This window comes from Notechis scutatus, chromosome 1 (assembly GCF_049901735.1).
Source record: "Notechis scutatus isolate UNSWTSFEM ecotype Mainland chromosome 1, rNotScu1.2, whole genome shotgun sequence".
NCBI classification, from domain to species: domain Eukaryota; kingdom Metazoa; phylum Chordata; class Lepidosauria; order Squamata; family Elapidae; genus Notechis; species Notechis scutatus.
In genome coordinates, this window is record NC_142009.1 from 299,790,005 (window position 1) to 299,812,199 (window position 22,195).

General features: G+C 40.5%; 2 protein-coding genes across 6 annotated transcripts in view; both read left to right on the forward strand.

Moving 5' to 3' along the window:
• Window positions 1-5,028, forward strand: part of TDP1 (tyrosyl-DNA phosphodiesterase 1) — a 33,563-nt gene extending 28,535 nt beyond the window's left edge. For 2 of the 5 annotated variants that reach the window (XM_026679171.2, XM_087952060.1), the window contains 5 exons: window positions 40-147; window positions 831-933; window positions 2,449-2,557; window positions 4,364-4,485; window positions 4,771-5,028. In XM_026679171.2, the coding sequence (XP_026534956.2) occupies window positions 40-147; window positions 831-933; window positions 2,449-2,557; window positions 4,364-4,437 (394 nt within the window). In that variant the 3' untranslated portion in view covers window positions 4,438-4,485; window positions 4,771-5,028. Of the gene's footprint in view, window positions 1-39; window positions 148-830; window positions 934-2,448; window positions 2,558-4,363 lie in introns of all 5 variants that reach the window. The other 3 variants (XM_026679170.2, XM_087952059.1, XM_087952058.1) reach the window with 2 other exon arrangements.
• A 3,561-nt stretch (window positions 5,029-8,589) lies between these two features.
• Window positions 8,590-22,195, forward strand: part of KCNK13 (potassium two pore domain channel subfamily K member 13) — a 28,686-nt gene continuing 15,080 nt past the window's right edge. Inside the window, exon 1 of the mRNA XM_026679142.2 lies at window positions 8,590-9,322. Within this exon, the coding sequence (XP_026534927.1) occupies window positions 8,977-9,322 (346 nt within the window). The 5' untranslated portion in view covers window positions 8,590-8,976. The remainder of the gene's footprint in view (window positions 9,323-22,195) is intronic.

Consider the following 22,195-nt stretch of genomic DNA (forward strand, 5'->3'; position numbering starts at 1 on the left):
TTTAATCTGAAAAACTCCTTTCTTTTGTTTTAACCCAAGCAAATGGTCAGCTGAAACTTCAGGTCGTAGTCATGCAATGCCACATATTAAAACTTACATGAGAGTATCCCTGGATTTCCAGAAGATTGCATGGTTTCTAGTGACAAGGTAAGTCTTTTACAAGTAGTCTTCAGCTTATAATTGGGACTGGAATTTTCATCACAGAGCCATACAGTCATAAAGCAAGATGTCATGTGAGTGCATTGCTCAGCAGCCACAATCCCAACAATTCTCCTTGGCATCTGGCACAGAGAATTTCAGGCACAGTTTGGAGAACAGTGCAAGAGGCCTGGGAAGAAGAGCTGGAACAGCCAGCAGCTGGGTGCAGCAATTGTCAGCAATGGGGGGAATATGGTGAAGATCAGCTGGGCATAGCAGACTGCAGAAAGTGGAGAGGGGCTGATTTGCACTGAGGTGGCTGGCCATGATGTGGTTACTCATAGAGGCTGCACCGAGACTGAAATAGAAGTGGCAGCTGCTGAAGGTCCTGGGCCTCTAGTTCTACCACAGCACTGCCTCCATCAAGGAATGCCACTGTGGTAGAGGGAGTTGAAGCACCCTTATGATCGTAAATGCAAGTAGACTGCCAAACACCCAAATTTTGATCACATGTCTGTTACAACAGCTGTAATTTCAGGCACAGGTTGTGAGTCCTTTCGTTTGCAACAAATATTCTTAAGTCAAGGACCACGTATATGGGTTTTTTTTTCCTATTTTTTCCCTCTCCAAATTCTTGCATTCTGTGCATAAACAGAACTTTTTTCTTCTCTTTTTTGTTTATGCCTGCTTAGTGCCAATCTTTCCAAGGCTGCTTGGGGAGCTTTTGAGAAAAATGGCACCCAGCTGATGATCCGATCATATGAACTAGGAGTTCTGTTCCTGCCTTCAGAGTTCGTAAGTTCATTTTAATCCTACACTGCAATGAATGCAAACAGAGCCAATTTGCTTTTTTTAATCCACTGCTCAAGAATGTCAGAAATGTATTTGCATAAGAAAGTAAAAAGAAAAGTATGTGTAGCTCAGTTCCAAAGAAAATGATTAGTTACTCAATATTATGTAGGCTCATTTAATGGCTGTATTATGCAAAACTACATTATACTTTAATAATAGAAAATGAGGCTTATCTGAATCACCAATTTGTTCATATCTCCCAGTCATCTAATCACTCTTCATCCTTTATTCAGAAGGATAATATTTTTTCTGGACAGTGACTACACTTCAATCTTAAAAATAAATTGTGGGTGCTTTGAGGACTGCAATCAAATGTCCAGTGGTGTCATTACAGACATAACCTTTCAGCCTTTTATTTGAGAAGACAAAGGTGGATGAAGCAAAAATAATAAAATGACATGCTGCAAAAATCTGCTTGCAAATTGATTATACAACCTGGGATACTCCAGATGTGAAAATATACCCAGTTGCATCTTCTTGTCCAGTAGCAGTACTATCCAATACTGTACTGTCTCTTGGGAAATGTCATTAATTGTGATCATGGAAATAAACCTTTTTATTTATCTTATGGAAGTTTATACAATCCCAAGCAACAATTTGATGCTTTTCAAAGGTTTTGGTTATAATACTCAGAATTCCTTGATACAGGCTATAATGGTAGTGAATGTTACAAACTGTGTTAAAATGTCCTAAGCAAGGCAGGTTGCCAATCGCTTCTTTAATCTTTTCAGTTCCTGCATAAAATATAAAGCTGCTTTTTTGCTTAATAGTTTTGCTTAATATGTACTTCTATTATTTGTAGGGTGTAACACATATGGTACTATATACGAGTAAAATGTTGGATATTAAGTATTCTCTTTTGGTTATTTATTTAGAAAAGCATAAGACAACCACTTAGGGTAATATGTATTAAAAGAAAATCATAAAATATAGTGTTTTAAAAACCCAAATCTGGAAGAAAAACAACCAGTAAAAAGTAGTCAAACATGCAGGACCCATCATCCCAGCCTTGGAGATCTAGATTTTAAAAGCTTTTTTACATACGACCAGCATGGGTATCGACTGTATCTCTGTTGAGATTATATTTATTATCCAAGAATTCTGTGTTTCCTTAATGGTATTTTAAGCATGAATATAAAATACATCATTTTTAGTCTTGAAAACCACTCTACATTCATTATTTAATGGAATTAACCTACAGTATGATGTAGGAAATGTCTTCATTTCAAATTAAGAAAATTAAATTGGTTTCTTGAAGTCTTGCTTAGTTTAAAGAAAATAATTACTGAGTAATAGATTATCTGCTTTTAATTGTGGCAGATTGTTTATACATTATTTGATTATGGTTGCTATTTAGACAATCTACCTAATAGACACACATTGGTAGCATATTACTAACAGCACCATATTACTGTATTTGTTTTTGAATTTTGGTTGAATGCAAAACTCTTTTTTTAGGGCTTGAATACAGGATATTTCCAAGTAAAGGAAAGCATGTTTGCTAATACATCAATATTGTCATTTCCTGTTCCTTATGATCTGCCCCCTGAAAAGTATGAAAACAAAGGTAAAGCATTCTCCTTCTATATAATTATTTTTTCTGCATATAAGTAAAATTAATCCACTTGAATGAATGTAAAACCATTTAAAATAATAAAGAACATGCAGTTGTAGATTACTGGAAAAAGAGATAACTCCATATGACAGCTGCTTAAGTTACAATTGTGATAAGGTTCTGTTTTCAAATCCAGCTGAATCCTGAAACTTTTGCACATCATTACCCCTTTGCCAGTGTTGTTACAAGCTTTTTGGAATACAGCTTGAATAAATACAGAATACTGCTTCAAGTGTTAAGATTATCAGTTGTTATTATTCATTTGTGTAATGATACCGCTATTGAACATACCACATTTCACTTGCACTTTACTATAATCTTGCAAATCAACAATCAGCATCCCATTACTACATTCAGTGCACAAATATGTTCCTGTTATTGAACTGCAGCTTCTCCTGTATCTAACAAACAATAGGCTTATTTTGTAGTTCCTTTCAAATTAAATGGGATTTTAAAATATCATTGTGAGTAACAGAATTGATGAGCTTTAAATGTTAATAAATGGAAATGGAACATTATTTTCAAAGGCTTTAATACAGACATTCCTCCTCTTATGCATCATATTTGTTTTCTAAATAAGCACACACAGTAGTCGAAGGGTCATATTATTAATTTATCCTACAGTAGACTTATCTTTTATATATAGAGAGGGGGGGGGGGAGGGAGAGAGAGAGAGAGATTGTGTGTGTGTGTGTGTGTATAAGCCTAAATACAATTTAGAGCCCCTCCAATCTCAACACATCCTGAACACAAACATGCAAATGAACAAAACCATCCAACAGGTGCTCAAAACATTATCCTGCCCAAGAGGTGGGAGAATGGCCATATATTTATAGCTTTCTGAAAATCATCAGGGTAGGAGACATTTGGATCTCTGGAAGAATATTGGTCCAAAGGGCAGGTGCTGCAGCTGAAAAGGCATATTTCCTGACTCCTACTGCTTAACCAATAAGATCTGAAATGTGCCCACTCTACTGGATCTCAGCAGACACACAACCAGATAGAGGAAGTTCCTCAAATAACCAGGATCAGTGCCATGAAGGTCTTTTATAGGCGATATCTAAATTGCACCTAGAAGCCAAACACTAACCAGTGCTGCTCACAAATTAATGGAGTCACATAAATCCAATGAAGCATGCCCATCATTGCCTGTAACTCTGCATTTTGAACCAGTATAGACTCCCAGTCATCTTTAAGGACGGCCCTGTGTTGAGCACATTTGTTAATCTGTTCGTGACGTGACTAAAGCGTAACTGTTAGAAGGGCCTCCCAGTCCAGAAAAGAATGCAACTGTAATGCTAGATGTACCTATGCAAAGGCCCTCTTGGTCACAGCTGTCACTTGCTACCTGAATATGAGCTGTGAGTCCAGAAGAAACCCAGATTTCATGCCACTTTTGTATGCAACTCTATTTAAGACCAAATATAACCAAAGAACCCTTGATTCTGTAATTACTTTTAGGGTTATTATATATAACATAGCTTACTACTTAAAGATGGTTTAAAAGAGTTTATTTTGTGTAATGAAGTAGAAGTTTAAAAGCTAATTATAGTTCAAGTAAAACTTATTCATAAACATTTCTATAGTTTCAAAGTAGCAATACTGAATTATTTAAGATTAACTGGTTGGTTAGAAAACGGCTAGATTTTAAATGGCTAGCTTTTATATAAAGAACTTTAAGAAGGGGGAATCTAATTTAATTTTTCTCAGTTCATCTTTGTCTGTGGTATAAGTCTGTCCTTTTTATTTGCTTTGCAGACCGTCCATGGATTTGGAATATTCCTTACACCAAAGCTCCCGATACACATGGCAATATGTGGGTTCCGAAATGAATAGTTTAAAGTAATTCTGAATCTTTATTCGGAATCATTTGAATACCTGTAAGATTTTATGCTTTATATCTGTACATTTTATTATATATCTGTATACTTGGAAAAAAAATTAAATAAAATAAATATTACAGCATTTTTTTAAAAAATAACCGCTTTGAAGATTAACAGTACTAAATCTCGTGATAAATCATACTTTTGAAATTACATGTATTTAGACAGTCATTGTTTAGTGACCATAATTGGGATTAGCAACTCAGTCATTAAGCGAAGTAGTCACTAAATGAAATAGCTAATATTCTTTTGATCTTACTTCATCTTTCATTTGCTTTACAGCCCTGCCAAGTCATAAATATGAGGATTCTTACATAATATTTTTCGTCACTGTCGTAACTGTCTGGTCACTAAATGAGGCAAATGCTAAACAAGGTCCACCTGTAAATTAGAAAATTTAGAAATGGCCATGTCAGATAGTTGTCTTTTTTAGCCAAATAACTTTAATCTTTCTGGGGAGTTTTGTGAAATTTTCAACGTGATAAAAGAGAAAATTTATAAAAAATTGAAATAAAGTATCCAGCTGTTAGCAATGAAAAATGAGCATTTGGTATATTTTAATATTAATGTGTTTGTGAATTACTTAGACAAGCCAATAATAGAGCAAGAAATATTCAAGTCACTGGGATTACTCATGAATACATTACATAATTGATTCAAGATATTCAACTATATTAGAATTTTGAGGGGGGGGGAACAGTACTTATGGCAGTATTTTGCTTTTATATCATTGAACTTTATGGTAAATATTAAACAAATTTTGGAGATTCAGTGAATCTTCAGATACTACATGTGGCATTTAAAAAAAATTGTTTCCATAACAACTTAGAATTCATAAAAATCTGAAATATGAAAACCTTCAAGTTTAGTGTAATTTACACTAAGGTAGTTAAATCATTTAGAATAAGAGTTTATGGAGCACAAATGCTGTGCTGTACTCAGAAAAAAAAGAACCATAAAATACTCCCATTATATTTCAAGAACTAATGTTTGGGGGAAAACATTTTAGAAAAAATCATTTAAGTAGCAAATAACAGACTGTAGATGAGTTGGGGATTATAATATTATAAATGTATTTTATATGTGTATATTACTTTCCTTTTTTGTTTCTGCTTTTCCTGTTTTTGTATGTAATTAATGTTTGAGCTATTTGATACTGGGGAAAGTTGAACATTAAGTGTACAGATCATTGTGATATGTAAAAATGGGTAGGACTTCAGTCACATCGTTGTGACCACACCCTGACTTATTGCAAATACCCGCTGCATAGATCTTCTAATCAAAGCCCAAGATTTGAATACTTTGCTATTTACATTAATGCAGAAAACTATTCTTCTCATTACTATCTTTACAATTGTTAAAGCATTTTTTATTTTAAGAATTTATATTAATGGAAAATAAAAATATCATTTGCGATAGTGTCGAGTATTGCCTAGCAATAGAAAATTAAGCATTTTTTCAGCTATTTTCCTTGAATTTTATTCAGGCAGTAATTTATTTAAATAAATTATAACTTTGTTAGTTCTAATAAATCCCTCCTAACAGATCTCTTTATGTACCTAAGGTGTTTAACAGGTTTTTATATGAAGACAGTTCTCATCTTCTCTACACACTATTCTTATATTTAATCTGAGCTTTCCCAACAGTTGCCAAGGATTACAGAAAAAAACTTTGTTAAACCCCTCTTTTCCATTTATAAAAGTATCTTCTAAGAGTTTACAGGAATTTCTAATCTAATTCTGCTAATGTGCCACCTAACAAAGGTTTGATCTCTAAAGAAGCACTCTTATTACTTGCTCGTCTGTATTGTGTCTTCAGGAGCTGAGTTGGTGAGAATAGGGTTTGGATCCCTAATCACAGAAATCTAAGCTATCAAAGATTTCAGGCTCTCAAGTCTTTTACTTGTTCATTTAAATTTTCACTTTGAATAGTCCCAGAGACATCAGAGTACTTGCATCAAGGGCAGAGGTAGCAATGAAGAAGGCAGAAGGAACAATTGTCACAGCCTCCTACTCCCATTCTTTTTGCTTGAGTAATAGCCATGAGTAACTACTTGAAGATAATCCTGATAATTCCAGAGGAGGAGGACATGAATTAGGTGGCAAGTTTTCAAGTTCTCGTCTGCTTTCTCTATGGCAAAAGAGATGGTGATCAAATAATCAAGAGTGAGAGTTTGGATATTTTGTAAATTGTTTCTCTCATAATGCCCAGAGAGTTGAGCAAAAGAAAGAAATCAGAATCACCCAGAGTCAAAATAAGAGGACCCAAAGCTGCTATTTAGATGCTTCTGGGTGTGTAGCAATCCTCCCTTTTTAATCTAATGTGCTACACTTAAATGGCAAAGGAATGGAAGTGAGATTGTTTTCATCTCTGTTCTTCAGTCATCAACATAAAAAAGAAATTGATAGTATGAAGCATACTTTATACACACATATTCTAAATCCCAGGTTGCCAGGTATAATGGATAGAATGATCTGAGAAACAGGAGGAAGAGCTGCAACCAAGGCAACAACAAGATAAAAGAAATGTGAGTCCAGACCAGAATTGTACCCTGAGTAAGGATCTCAGACAAGAACCTCTCTAGTTCTCATGAAGACAAAGGGAGAGGGGAAAGTGCATTCATTGCAAGGTTCTGTTACTATACAACCTTATAATAAAAGTAGTACGGGTATGAGGATGTGTGCTTTGGTTTCCTAGTCTGGTATATCTTGAAGACTGACACCAGGATCCATTAATCTACTATTGGAGTCAATCCTCTCTGTCAAAAGCTTGCTGGGCTTAATTCTGAAACATTCAGAGCCCAAAAGAAGTTGGTAAGCTAGAATTATTTAGTGAGAACAATCAGCGTAAGTCGGCCAGTTTCCAAAAGACAACCAGAACTACTGTATCCCTGAAAGGAAATTGCTGGATGAAGCTGGAGGAGACCTTGATGAGTGGAAGAAGGAACAAGGTAGCTGCTCTGCTTTTTTTAGTCTGAAGGAAATGGGAAATGAAATGTTTCTTGATCTGTTTCTTGCAGATCACTCTCTTCTAAATTCAGTTAAACCAGAAAATTCAAGACTAAAGCAAGGAAGCATCAGACACCTGGCACACTTCCTTTTTTAATTTTGGTTCCTTGCAAAGAGAAAGGATTAAGATTTTAAAGCATGCCTAGCACCTCTGGAGACAGGTAATCCTCAATAGTTCATTTAGTTACAACAGCACTGAAACAAGAGACTTAATGACCATTTTTCACAGGACCGTTGCAGCATCCCCATGGTCACATGATCAAAATTCAGATGCTTGGCAACTAGTTCATATTTATGACAGGTGTAATGTCCTAGGGTCATGTGTGATCTGCTTTTGAGACCTGACAAGCAAAATCAATGGCAAATCCAGATTCACTTAACAACCACGGTACTAACTGAAATGCAATGATTCACTTTACAACTGTGGCAAGAAAAGTCGTACAATGGGGCAAACTCACTTAACAAATGTTTCACTTAGCAACATAAATTTTGGGCTCAATTATAGCAGTAACTAGAGGACTATCTGTATTCTTCACAAACAGGATTGTTCGTTTCTGAACGATTATTACCTAAACTGGACCTTTGGGAATTCATTTCATGTGGTTGTAGCCCTAAACGCTACAAATACAGCCCCACTTCCAGATTCTCTCGCCCAGTTTCCCCGGAACGACAGTCCGATCAACCACAACATTGCAGTAAAGTCGAATCCGCGCTTCCGAAGCTCTTCTCCCGCCAAGCGCCACAGCCAGGCTCGCCGCAAATCTCTCAACGTCTTTCCTTGAAGCAGGTCGTAGAGGCGGAGGTGCGGGCACACGCTACGCAGGAAGCGAAAGACCCGCGCTCTGACTCTCCGACAGATTTGGGAGCGTTTTAAACGCCCTGCCCAGTCTCGATTTTCACGCGCGGTTGTCCAAAGAGTCCGGGCGGGGGGGAAACGACCCCTTGCGGACCACATTGATTTCCTGGCGAAGAAGAGTCGCACCGCACGTGGCAAAGGGCGCGCGCTTTGGGTGCTTTTAACGACCTGTTATGTGGGGGTGGGGTTGAGGCCCTGACCCGGCGCCCGGTAATGGTGAGGTCTGACTGACAGACTTCATTCAGTCCCGCGCGCTTCCTAGGAGAACATCGAGGAGCCCGAGTTTCGTCGACAGGGGGACGGCTCGGCGATCCAACGAAGAAAGCTGCTCCGCGCGATCCTAAGGGACGCGCTGTGGGAACTGGCTGCCCATCCTCTGTGGGATTTAGCCGTAGGGGTGTGGCATTGGGGGTCCGCGCTTTGCCCTCTTGCCCCTTCTTGAGCGGGGGAAGTACTTGGAAGGGCGCCCGGGCTTGGTTCTGCCCCCCTTCCAGAGCTGCGGAACCCTACCCGCCGCCACGGACTCCGCTGCCGTCTGCCTCGAGGGGGCGCGAGGAGAATGAGCCGTTGAGGGGAGCTGGGAATCGGGCTGACCTCCGGGGGGGACCCGGCGGGCAGAAAGGGATGGCTTGTCGCGGTCTCTGCTCCTGTTCTTCGCCCACCTTTGGCAACCTCAGCGAAGACACCGCCCGGTTCCTGCTCCTGGCTGTTCTGATTATTCTGTACATGGGTTGCGGAGCTGCCATCTTCTCCGTCATTGAGCGACCCTCCGAGCTGGAAACCCTTCAGAAGTGGCAGATAAAGATTGAAAACTTCTCCCAGAAGTACAACCTGGCTTTGGCGGAGCTGAGGGATTTTCTGTTTGAGTACGAGTCCGCCTACCTGATAGGTGTCCGGGTCAACACAACGCGGCCCCAGTGGGACTTGATAGGGGCTTTTTTTTTTGTAGGCACCGTGGTTTCTACTGTAGGTAAGTGACGAAACCGTCCAAACGCTTCTGCAGTTTCTCTGCCTTACACCCTTTGGATCTTGTACTTTTCTAGCTCAGAAAATAACTACCATTCACAAGAGAAAGGCAAAGCATGAATATATTTTCCATGATCGACATTAGTACTGGAAGGTAAAGCTTGTATGGCTTGTATATTTGTATATGTAACTTGTGAAATGGCTTAGAAGTAAGTACCTAGTAGGTGACTAAAATGTACTTCTCAAAGTCACAAGGTATTTTAGAAGCATGACAGATTTCTTTCCATAGGGCACATTTGTGTGAACTTCACTATGGAAAGCCAAATTTATTCCACACAGTACTGAGAGCAATAAGCAAGTTACTCTTCCTTCATGCTTTTCCCACTAGTTTGCTGTATTTTCAATTTTATAACACGTTTTTAAGAATCTCTGAACATGTTATGAAGTTCATACTGGCTTTTGCCCACTTTAATCTTATATGTTCTTGAATATCTCAGTTTGCCATCCTTCTAAATGGCAACACAATTAGCAGTGTTCTTTCTCACATAGACATGAATTAAATACCCAAAGGTATCACTATTATCTCATCAAGTTTTCATTTCCTCCCACACAATCATTTAAAAACATTTTTTCATGAGAAATAGTATCACAAAAGAACAAGCAATGGTGTTATCTGTACTGAGGAGTCTTTATAATAACTGCATTTAGCAGGTGTAAATTGGCTTTTAAGATGCCCAAATTGTAGAGTTTTCTTTTGACAGTGATTGAGTGAATTAATATGTAGTAGGTTTTTGTGTTGTTTTTGCTGCCTTCAAGGCACCAAAATTAAATCATGGTGACTGCCTAGACTAGTTCCTGCAGTTTTATTAGTAAGGTTTTACAAGTAGTTCCTCGCTGCTTTCTTTGTAGGGCTGAGAGAGGGACCAGCCCCAGGGAACTCACCTGAGTTTGTGCTTAAGGCAGAAGTAAAACTGATAGGTCTCTAATTTCTAGCATGGGGCTTTAACAACTGGCTCTGTTCTACATAGTGTAAATTTCATGTTGTCTCCCAAATTATTTACATTTGGACATGCTGAAGGAATGCTGCTAAACTATTGGGTTGCTTTCAACTACAAAAACAATGTATGCTTTGGGGGGACATTGATATAGCTGTGGATATAAAAATATAAAGCCCCCTATTGACCAGAATATAAACTCCATGCCGTAATACAAAGGATAATTGTCCAGGGCTTGTATTTAATGGGTGACAGTTTATATATACAGTGTACCTGTTTATGACAGCAGTCATAAAAGCTGTGGGTTTTTTTTCAATATATTCCAATTAGTTTTTGCCCCCATCAACAGTTAGAGCATCTTCAGTATTAATTGGTTCAATTAGGTTTCTCTCTTTCTACTTTTTCTTTTTGGGAAACCTTTGGAATTTTTTTTATCTCTGGGCAATTTTTGTATTTTAGCTACAAAGAATAAATGACCACGAATTATACAAAGAATGACTATGATGAATTTGAACCTTGAAGTTAGAGATGGAGTTGTCACTTCATTACAATAATTGGAAGCTTTCAGAATGGGTCTGTAGTTCCCTTCCAGACTCAAAAAACATTCCTAAAAGCATTGGACTGGTCACTGTGGAAACAGAATTGGCTGTTCGTTCCACTACATTTCCATTTTTCCTTTTCCACCCAGGTCATCCAAACCTTCAGAGTGTAGATATACCACTCCAGAGCATACAAAATTTATTGAGAGAAAAGAGCTAGCTAAAGTGATGTTTTCCCAGATTGGCATTTCCCATGGATCTCACCCTTCTTAGATGCACTTTCGTGTGCAGACATTAGAATCTCATGCAGATGTTTCCCTATTACAAATTAAATTGTGCCCATTGTTTATTTGAAATTTCAGGTGAAAGCTTCAAGGAGGCACACATGGTAATATACCAATACTTAGTTCTTAGAATGGATATATTACCATCTCTTGCATTAATAAACAAGGGGAATATCAAACTTACTTTTTATCCAGTTGCTCCACTTCCCGTTGTTTTCCCTATAATTTATTCAGTCACCCATTGTCTTTTTTGTGATTCTGCCTAACACATAGATAGCACAAAACTAGAATAAATGTGAAGTTGAAGCAATTCCAGGACCACTTCCTAAGGCTCCACATATCATACTTTTGAAGTTTGATGCAGTACCTACAGTGATGAATTAGATCAATATACTATATTCATTCAAAATAGTAAAAAAAAAGGAATCATTGCAGCATTTTGAACATTCCTATTTACTGCCTTGTACTGTGCTATAAATTTTGGTGGGGGAAAATGGAGGAAAAATGTGTTGGTTCATAATAGGCTCTGTTGAAAATCTTAGTAGTTAAAAGGAAGGCTGTTTGATGCAAATATGATTGGCTAAGCTGGATCCTGGCTAACTCAGACAGTTTTTCCCAAGCCAACATTCTGAGTAGGACTTATTTTTAACTCATCTTTTAACATGGTTAATTTTAAAAATTAAAGTTTGAAGGCAAAATCTAAAGCAAACTTCTTAGATTTGTAATCTTCATCTTTGAGAATTCCAAGCAATAAACCTCTGTTAAAAGTATTGGTTTTGAAGTCCATAATATAGGGAATCCTTAGATCAGAGAAGGAGTTGTATGAGATCTTTATTTCCTTCCTTCCTTCCTTCCTTCCTTCCTTCCTTCCTTCCTTCCTTCCTTCCTTCCTTCCTTCCTTTCTTTCATGGAGCTACATATGTAGATTACATTCTTGGGTAAGAAGTCACCAAGGGTAATTTATTTAAGATAGGAAGTCACATAATTTTCTGAATAAATAAATAAAATTAAAAATATCTTGTCTGTCACGAAGACCTATTTACTCTTTCATAATATGTCTTATCCTACAGAAAAAAGTTGTGATATAAATCCCTTGAATGAATATGGAAGAAAAGAAAGGCATAGTTTGTTATTTCAAAAAATCTACTATTCTTCAGGTTGTAGTGAATATATGTACAATAGTCCTCATTTAGCAACTGCTGTGTTTAGTAACCATTTGCAATTACAATTTGAAAGTTAGGGATCATGTCTATACCTCCTCTGTCATAAGAAATACTAAAACCCTATTTTTGCAATGTTCTTATAATCTAAATGTAATATCTATAATAACTAATATATAATATCTCTCATATATGAATAAAAAATAAAGACTTTAGATTTCATAATTACTACAAAAAAGCTATAGATTTTGTTACAGGTACTTTTACTTTGATTTTAATATGACATTTCAGTTGCATAATATAAATAGTCACAACTATCCTGACTTGAGTGAAAATTGGTTAGTTTGTCTTGAATGTTGGACACACCACTGGGCTAACTTGTGAGTATAACGTTAAGTGTTACCTTGTTTGTTCTCAACTATCATCCATTACCAATTCACCCCTTTCTCTTTCCAATAGATTTCTAGCTTTTTTTCTTTTTGATATGAAAACAAGTGCAAAAATACTCTTGTAAGACTCTGCTCACTTTGCACTCTCTCCATTCTCTCTCTGCGTATGTATGTATTCTACATTTATGCTTCCAGTTGTCTCACTGAGCTTGAACATTTGCTTCAAGTTTCCTATAAGTCCTTTAAACAGCCTTTTAGAATGGCATTAATAAATCAAATAAGGTTCTGATGCAAAACTAATATGTGGAGGGCTCATATGACTCATCTAATTAATCATAAACCCTTTTTGACAATATACATACTTTGAACTGGGGCCATCCAATATTAGTGCCCAGGGTACCTCAGCTACTCTGTTGTTATGGTAGATGAATTCTGAATATCTGTTAAAAATTCTCTATTCATAGTAACTCTTTTGTATACTATGTGGAAGTTATATAGATTCAAGGTTACATTTTATTGTGTATAAAGCTTACATTCCAAAACCATGGGCATAACATTCTTAAAGTCACATTGAGTCCACAGTTTTACCCACTGACTACCACATAGCACAGGGGTGTCAAACTCATGGCATTACATTGTCGTCATATGATATATTGCAACAGTAATGGCTCACTTGCAATACTATCTAAACACAGCTCAGTTCAAGCTGTAATTGAATAGATGGTGATAGCACTTTACTTTCCCAAAGCAGATATAGTTGTTACTTTACTTTCCCAAAGCAGATATAGTTGTTATGAAATGGTTGCCCATACTAGTCGCCTACTATTAGTAATCTTACTTGCTTTAATGAAGTGCAAGTGATCTCCTATTTTGTCACAGCATGTAACCAGGGTGGCCTTTTTTTCTTTTTCTTTCAAACGACATCTTATCCAGTGGTGGTATGCTACTGGTTTGGACTGGTTCAGCCGAACCAGTAGTAAAAAAAAAAACCTCTGACAATCAGTTGAGAGGACAAAGAAGAGAAAAGTGCAGTCCTCAGCTGGTGTGCAACCATTTGACCAAATGGTATAAAATCTTGCCTTGGGCAGTGGTTTGGACTAGTAGATGTCCAAAGTCCCTTCCTACCTATGATTCTATTATAAGTGTTGATGATTAAACTTAGATTTGCATCTTTATCTCAGACAGTTTGAGAGATGGGATGGAAGTGTTGACCCAGTTCTTGAAGTTATAAGGATGTAGGAGAAACATGTCAAGACTTAACATGTCAAGATGGCATGACTGTTGGTTTAGAGGCTAAGTTCAGGATAATATACTGGCTTTAGTTCTTGATTACTGCACAAATTGGGGTTTCCCTGGTCTTTAAATTTATGAAACATCTATGGAAGCTATAACCAGGAGGGCTTTGATTGAGCTTTAGTTGGTGTACCATTTTCTGATTGTTCGTGGAAAAGAAAATGGTGGTATCAGTCATTGATGAACTAATGTAATGAATTTTACATTGCAATATACCTGAAGATCATCCAGAAACAGCTAGTACAGAATACACCTGTGCCAAACCATTTAATATAACCCTATTACATGTCCTAGGAGTTATATTAGTTGCCACTTGATATCTAAGATAATTTAAAGTGTTGATTATCCATCTTTTATTATCTTTGAAACCATTACTCAAAATGGATTCTTTCAGTATAAGGTATGCCTGCTGAGAATCCACCTTCTATACGAGATAACTTTGCATTCTTGAAACAGGAATACTATAAGTGTATTTACAATGTTGTCGGTGAAAGGGAAGGAAAATCAGTGTAAGATTTCCTTTGGAGACTAAACTGAAATGAAACAATCAAGGTAATTCAGGTGTAAGCATACAAATGATATTTTTACTGTTACATTTTAATTGAATTTTCATCTCATATTGAATGATAAAATATCAATTGTAAGAATTAAAACAATTAAAAGAGCCCTGATGGTCCAGTGATTAGAATGCAGTATTGCAGGCAAACTCTGCCCACAGCCTGGAGTTCTATCTTGATGGGCTCAAAGTTGACTCAGCCTTCCATTCTTCTGAGGTCAGTAAAATGAGGACCCAGATTGTTGGGGGCAATATGCTGATTTTTACATTGCCCAGAGAGTGCTACTCTATGGGATGGTGTGTAAGTCTAACTACTATTGTTACTGCTAAATTGGAAATTGGCATGCACAAACAAAACAATTCCTACCATCATGTTTTATTTTCAAAAATGCTTTTAGAATCTACTTAGGTCCCAGAGTATTTTTACAAAATAAAAATAGTTGAAGGCTGCAACATGGTGCTTTGTTGCCAAGTATATCCCCAATCAGAAAAATAGACAAGAGCTAAGATGGTATAATTACTATAATAAACTGGGACTGTCCTTGAAGATCGTTAAGAAACCAACTCATACAGAAATGTGGTCTCCCATATAATCTCCACTCTGCAGGGGGTAGATTGGAGTGGAGGAGATTTCAAGAGAGTCAGCTGATTGCCTTTCTATACATTGCATCGTAATTGTGTTGGCAATACGAAGGATGAAGCAAAAGAGAGATTGTCTACAGAATTTGCTTGCTTTTTCTCTCCCCATCCTCCCTCACAGAGCAGAGCGATTGGAAAGATTGGAGAGAAAGAGATTTTAAGAGTGTGCTGTAAGCTCTTTGCTTAGTGTACCAGTCAGAGGTGGTATTCAGCAGGTTCACACCAGTTCTGGAGAACCAATAGCGGAAATGTTGAGTAGTTTGAAGAACCGGTAGCAGAAATTTTGAGTAGTTCAGAATACCACTTCTGACTGGCCCTGCCCCCATCTATTCTCTGCCTCCTGATCAGCTGGATCTTCTTTTGTTACCCTGCACAGGAGAACAGAGCTGGAAAGCAGGTTAGTGGGGTGGGGAGAGAATGGGGATTTTACAGTATCCCTCCCCTGCCACGTCCACCAAGCCACACCACACCAAGCTACACCACACCACGCCCACCAAATTGTATAACTGCTTTCTTCAGAAAATTTTAGAAAAAAAAATACTACTCTGTAGAATCGAACAAGATGTTTCTTCATATTTTTTCCAGAAGAAAATATCAAAAAATATTAAAAATTAATTCGTAATCATTTATCGACTAGTAATTATGGAACTTGTACCAGACAGTTAGGGTTTTATAATATAACTCAGATGAACATTTCTAATGTACAGATTTTGTTAAAGGACATCGACTCCTTGGCCTGGATTTTTCTTGTTGCCACAGCTCCACTGTTGCTTGGTGACTAACAAAGTCAGCTTGATGGTTACAATGAATAAGGTGGAAAAAAAAAAAACCAATGCTGCAAGGATTTTTCTCACTGGCATTGCATTTATTGGAGAGTCAGCCATAGTTAATTGATATTTTATATCCACTTTCAGAATTTTGACATACAGGTTACTCTGAAAATGGGGAAGGAGCTTTCAGCCACTCTGAAGATGGGAGGTACCTAATTGGTACATTTATTGTGCATAGTCCCATTGGTTGCTGACTTGGAGAATGGGCGTTGGTAAATTAACCTGAGAACGCCCTTTCTATAGATGCTGCTAGAGAGCCCAGGATGGGTTAGACTCCTCCTGATGACATCATCAAGCTGGGTCTGTCTTGTATAAAAAGGACTGTCTGTAGGAGTTTCCCCCCAGCTTTGGCGAAGGTACTTGACAGACTGTAGGAAGTGTCTCTGAAAGCCAAACAGAATCTTTAACATTAACATTAATATCTTACCATGGTCCAGATGAAATAAGGGAGGGGCTGGGCTCTCTAGCAGCATCTATAGAAAGGGCGTTCTCCGGTTAATTTACCAACGCCCATTCTCCTAAATGCCGTTGCGAGAGCCCAGGATGGGACATACCAAAGCCCGTATGTCCACGGGAGGGTCCTTGTCCGGCAAGTCTCTCTGAAGTTGGAACCACTCACTGAAGCAACCGTCTGTGAAAAGCTGCATTCCTTGAGGCATAGGAGTCCAGACAGTAATGTCTGATGAACACAGATGGGGAGGTCCACGTAGCCGCTCTGCAAATTTCCACTAGGGGTGTCTGGGTGGCCCAGGCAGCTGAAGTCGAGGCACTCCTAGCAGAGTGTGCCGTTAGGCCCTGGCATACTGGAAAGGCTCTGGTTAGGAGGCCTGTGTGATGCATGCCGTGATCCACCTACTCAAGGTGGGAGGAGAGGCTTTGTTGCCCCCAATGGGAAGGGGAAAGGACACAAATATGGCCTCAGTTTTGCTAAATGTAGAGGGACGTCTGATGTAAATTCGAAACACCATGCTAACATCTAGGGAGTGCCACTTGCGCTCTAAGTCATGGAACGGAAGGGGACAGAAATCAGGTAACACTATGTGTTGGGAGCTGAGGAACCCAGTATTAATCTTAGGTACAAAAGGTAGGGTCTAGATGTCTTTCCTGACAGACAAGGCTGCCAGGACCGAAATCCTTCTAGAACGGGTGATCGCTACCAGAAATGCCACCTTACAAGACAAAATACTGCAAGGGAATTGACCTCAGTAGTTCGAATGGGGTCTCAGTCAGTGACTGCAGTACTTTAAAGAAGTCCCATGTGGGATCTCGATGACCACTGGAGGCCTCAGGTTTGTAGCACCCTTCAGAAACCTGCGGACCGTGGGATGTCTAGACAAAAATTCCACTCCCCACAAGGATAGAACAGAGGGCAAGGCTGTAATCTGCCTCCGCAGAGTGTTAGGTGAAAGTCCCTTGTCTAGGCTCTCTTGGAGGAAGTCCAGCATCTGGCAATTAAGGCCCCAGAAGGTCATACTTATGACACCAATCTCTGAAAGCCTTCCAGGTTGCATCGTAGATGCAGTTGGTGGAGGGTCCCCTGGAGGCTTGGATAGTTCTTATTACTCTGGAGGAATGATAGTTCCGTATCAGGGATCCCCACTCAATCTCCAGATGGCCAACTGAAGCCATTGGGGCTCTGGAAGCAATATTGGCCCCTTTCTGAGCGACACTCTGTCTACCAGAATCCTCCTAGGACTGGAGATGGAACGGTTTACTAAGTCTGCGAACCATGGCCTCCTGGGCCAGTGAGGGCTACAGTTATAAGTTCTGCTCTTCTGCCCAGTTTCTGGAAGACCCCTGGAATCAGGGGCAGAGGAGGAAAGGCATACAGGAGTTCCTGTGGCCAAGGGCTGCATAAAGCATTCATTCCCTCCACTGCCGGAACCGCACACCTGGAGTAGAACCTCAGGAGTTGCGTGTTGTCCTGGGAAGCGAGGAGATCCACTGCTGGCAATCCGAAGTGCTCCAACAGCTCCTGAAATAAATCGGGGTGCAAACACCACTCTGCCTGGTCAGTGGTGGCTCTGCTAAGCCAGTCAGTCTTAACATTGACCACGCCTGCAATGAGCTCAGCTCTGAGCAATATCTGGTGTATCTCTGCCCATAAGCAGAGTTGATCTGCCTCTAACATCAGGGGTCCTGAATGTGTCCCGCCTTGGCGGTTAAAATGTGCCTTGGTTGACACCTTGTCCCTATTTGAGACAGCATCCTCTAATTGTGTCAGGGCCAAATGGACCGCTCAAAGCTCTAGCCAATTAATATTATGGGCCAAATTTGCCTGGGACCATGGTCCCTGGACCACCCTGGATTGAAGGTGGGCTCCCCAGCCATACAGACTGGCATCCATGGTCAGCACTAACCTGTCCGGTTCCTTGAACAAGAGTCCCATGGAAAATGCCTCAGATGACCCCCATCGAAAAGATTTAAGGACCAACAGAGTTAATCTGACCTGAAAGAGGAACAACTCCTACCTGTTTTTTGATAAGGTAGAAGAAACCATTGGAGCGACCTGGCATGGAATCTAACCCATGGCACTATATTAATGCATGATATCACTTTCCCCAGGAGCTTGGAAAGCATAGCCAGGGGCACTCTAGGGTTAGATTTTATATGGCCAATTAACTGATACTCCCCTGACGTTCCTGGGACAAGGATACCTTGCAGGAAAAAGTATCTAATACAGCTCCCAGATGGAGTAAGGAATTGGTGGGAGTAAGGTGGCTTTTTTGGCTTCTTTGACAGAGAAGCTGTGCTCTTGGAGAACTTGAATGGTGATATCCAAATCTGCTGCTGTCCTAGATGGGGAAGATGACTGGACCAGTATATCATCCAGGTAACACTGAACTCTTACTGGGATTGCCCTAATAAGGGCTGGCAAGGTTGCCACCAGCTTAGTAAATGATCTGGGGGCTGAAAAAAGGCCAAGGAGCAAGGTCCTGTATTGGTAGTGTCCCCCATTATAACAGAACCTGAGGAGCTGCCGATGGGTCGTAAGTTCAATGGAAGAGAGGAGATAGCCCTCCCGAACACTCTCTAGAATAGAATGCAGCATCTGCATTTTAAGGCACCTGAATGGGATAAACGCATTCAGAAATGTTAGGTTGAGAATAGCTCGCCACCCCCACCCCACCCCCAGGCCTTGGGGATAACAAAAAGCCAAGAATAAAACCCACATCCCCGTTGGAGTTCAGTGACTGGTTGAATGGTCATTATGTCAACTAGGTGTTGAATGGCCGGTTCCATAAGGGCCCTTTTTTGAATTGTCCCGCGAGATGGGGCAGAGCACGAAATTTCCTGGGGGTGATGATAGAAATTCTAGTTGTAACCCTGACCTTACTGTATTGAGTACCCAGGCGTCCGTCGTTGACTCCTCCCATTTGGATGAGAAGAAGGCCAAATGACCTCTGAGGGGAAGAACGAGGGATTATTTAGAGTGACGGAATGAGCGACCCCTTCCCCCACAAAAGGGCCATTTACCTGCAGTTTGTTGTTGTCTGCCCGGTATGTCAGGGCGTTGCTCTTGGCGCTGGGAGTACGCTCTCTGCGGCCTGGAGAAGCAAGAAGTAATTTTGGGCCTAAATGGAGGTGGCAGGTAAGTGGCAGGATGGAAGTCTGCCCTCCAGCCTGGTGAGGAAGGAACTTTTCCTTTGACCCTTGTTTTGACGATGAATGGATCGAGAGCATCATCAAACAGCTTCTCACTGGTGCTGGGGCCCGAAGCCAGCTTCCACTTGTGCCGAGGCTTTGCTGCCAAATTCGTAACCATAGCAGTCTCCTCCCTGCCACAGACGAAGCCATGGCCCTGGAGGAGAACTGGCGGAAGTTAGGGTGGTGTCCCTGTGAATTCCGTGGCTGCTATAATCGTATTGTGATCTTGATGCGATCTCAAGTCTGATGGAGATATGCGGTCTTGTAGCTGGTGCAGCCAGCAGGTAGAGGACCTGTGAAAAACGATGCAGCGGTCGAGGCCCGGAGAGCCAAAGCAGAGGCCTGGTGGTTACATTTTAATGTCTGCTCAGCACGTTTGTCCCCTGCCTAAAGTACATCCTCAGGCTCAGTTGGAGTGCCCAAGAAGAAGGAAGCCACTACTGGAGCGTCTACAGAGGGAACTGTAAGAGCGGCAGCGAGGGAAGGGCCCACATTGTAGAACTGCCTGTCATATGAAGATGGGTAGGGGTCTGCGGCAGGAGAGGTGAATTAATTCTGATCAGATCCAGAAAAACTAGGCGATAGAAGGACCTTCGAGTGGACTATGTTTTTGGAGAAGAGGGAATCCCTGGACCCCTACTGTATCACCTGAGGTTCAGGGGCCGCCTCCTCTGGGGACACTGGGCAGTAACCAGTGCCCTGTGGAAGAGAGGCTTGAATAAAGCTGGTTTGTGGCTGATGGGGATTGATCGGGAAGCAGATCTTTCTCTTCCTCAGAGAGGTTGGGGTCCCAGATTTCTCCCTCCTCCCATTCAGAAGCAGGAGAGTGGCTACGTTCCAATGGTTCTGTATAGTCTCCCTGCTCTAGCGCCCCCCATTCTGATTGAGCAGAAGGGGGCTTGGGCTCCTGTGGGTAAAGCAGTCCCCTCTGGGGGATCTGGCTTGTAGTGGGCCAGCAAAGGGGGGCTGGGTCCTGTTTGAGGGTCGAAAAATTCATAGCAGCCCTTCTGCTAGGCCCTATCTGATGGCAATGGAGACTACATCTTGGATGTAATTGGGTCTGCCACCAAATGATGGATCTGAGGGGTGAAGGGCTGCAGCGGGGGTGAAGGAAGCCTCAAGTTTAGGTTGAGAACACCTTGGAACATGGAGGGCCAAGCTGAAGAGAGGTCTCAAGAGGCCTGTTTAAAAATTGGGGCCTGATCTGCTTAACAACTAGAGGATTGGCTGGTTGGGAAGCCTGTTGTAGTTGATCCCTCATTTGCTCAATAGTTTTGTTGAACTGCCTTTCTAAGGCTGCATGCCTTCATTTCTCTGCCTTTAATTCGGCCTGGGATGTTTTCTGATGGCCCAAAGCTTTGGCCCTAATCTTGGCCACCACCTCCCTTTGAACAGACTGGGAGTGTTGTCTCCTTCTCTTTCTTTTGCCACTTGGGGACCTTGAGAGATCAGGCCTGAAGGCTCTGTGTGGGCCTTGTCTTGATCCATAATGTGCATAAACAGACACAAAGGTGCTGGAAGTGACCCTCACTATGTGTTGTCTGTGCAGTAGCCTGAATAGGAGCTTATGAATAGTAGAAGCTGGTCTTTGGGGAATGATGCCACCTAAAATGGCCGCTCGCTACTATCTTTAGAAGAAGCAGCTTTCAAAATGGCCACTCACCACGTGCGGTTGAAGAAGAAGCCTCCAAATTGGCCGCTCGCAAGAGCTACAGGCTACGCAGTGGTTAAATTGCTCCTTAGGCTGTAAACAGCCCCGAACGGCCGAAATCAGCAATAAAGTGAAAAGTTACGATCAGCTGAGAGGTGCTGTTATCGCCCGATGCGATCTTTACGATCGTGGAGGCCGAAATCGCTGAGGGAAGACTGTAGGGGAGGATCAAGGGTTACTCCCTGTTTACAGTCTCCCTCGGTTGAAGAAAACATTGAATCCTCATTGCAGGAGAGTGGATGCCAATGATGAAGATAGCTTTCGCTTTTGCTAACTAAACTGCTTTCAGACACGCCAGCTTATGGTCATCGCAAGAAGCTGAGTCAAAGCTGGGGGGAAACTCATACAGGCAGTCCTTTTTATACAAGATAGACCCAGCTTGATGATGTCATCAGGAGGAGTCTAACCCATCCTGGGCTCTCGCAGCAGCATTTAGGAGAAGTGAAATGTCTTCAAGGAAAAACAACAAAAGTCCAGTTGCCTTTTGAAAAAAGCACCTCTCATTTAACTGGTAGACCATCTCTTTGGCATTATTGGAGGCATGCTCAAGTAGACGTTGCTATAGGCAACAAGCAGATAAACGCATCTTTCAAGCTCAGAACCACAGGGATGAAAAACTCAGTAGAATCTGATCTCATAAGAGATAGTAGCCACTCATATTGTATTTTTTATTGCTTAACTGATATCACATGGGTTATCCAATATTTTTGAGAATTATCACAACTTTAGCAGTAGAACTACTAGTCTTCCTTCCTTTTTTCTTTCTTTTTCTTTCTTTCCTTTCTTTATTTTTTCTTTTCTCTTTCCTTCTTTCTTTCCTTCCTTTCTTTATT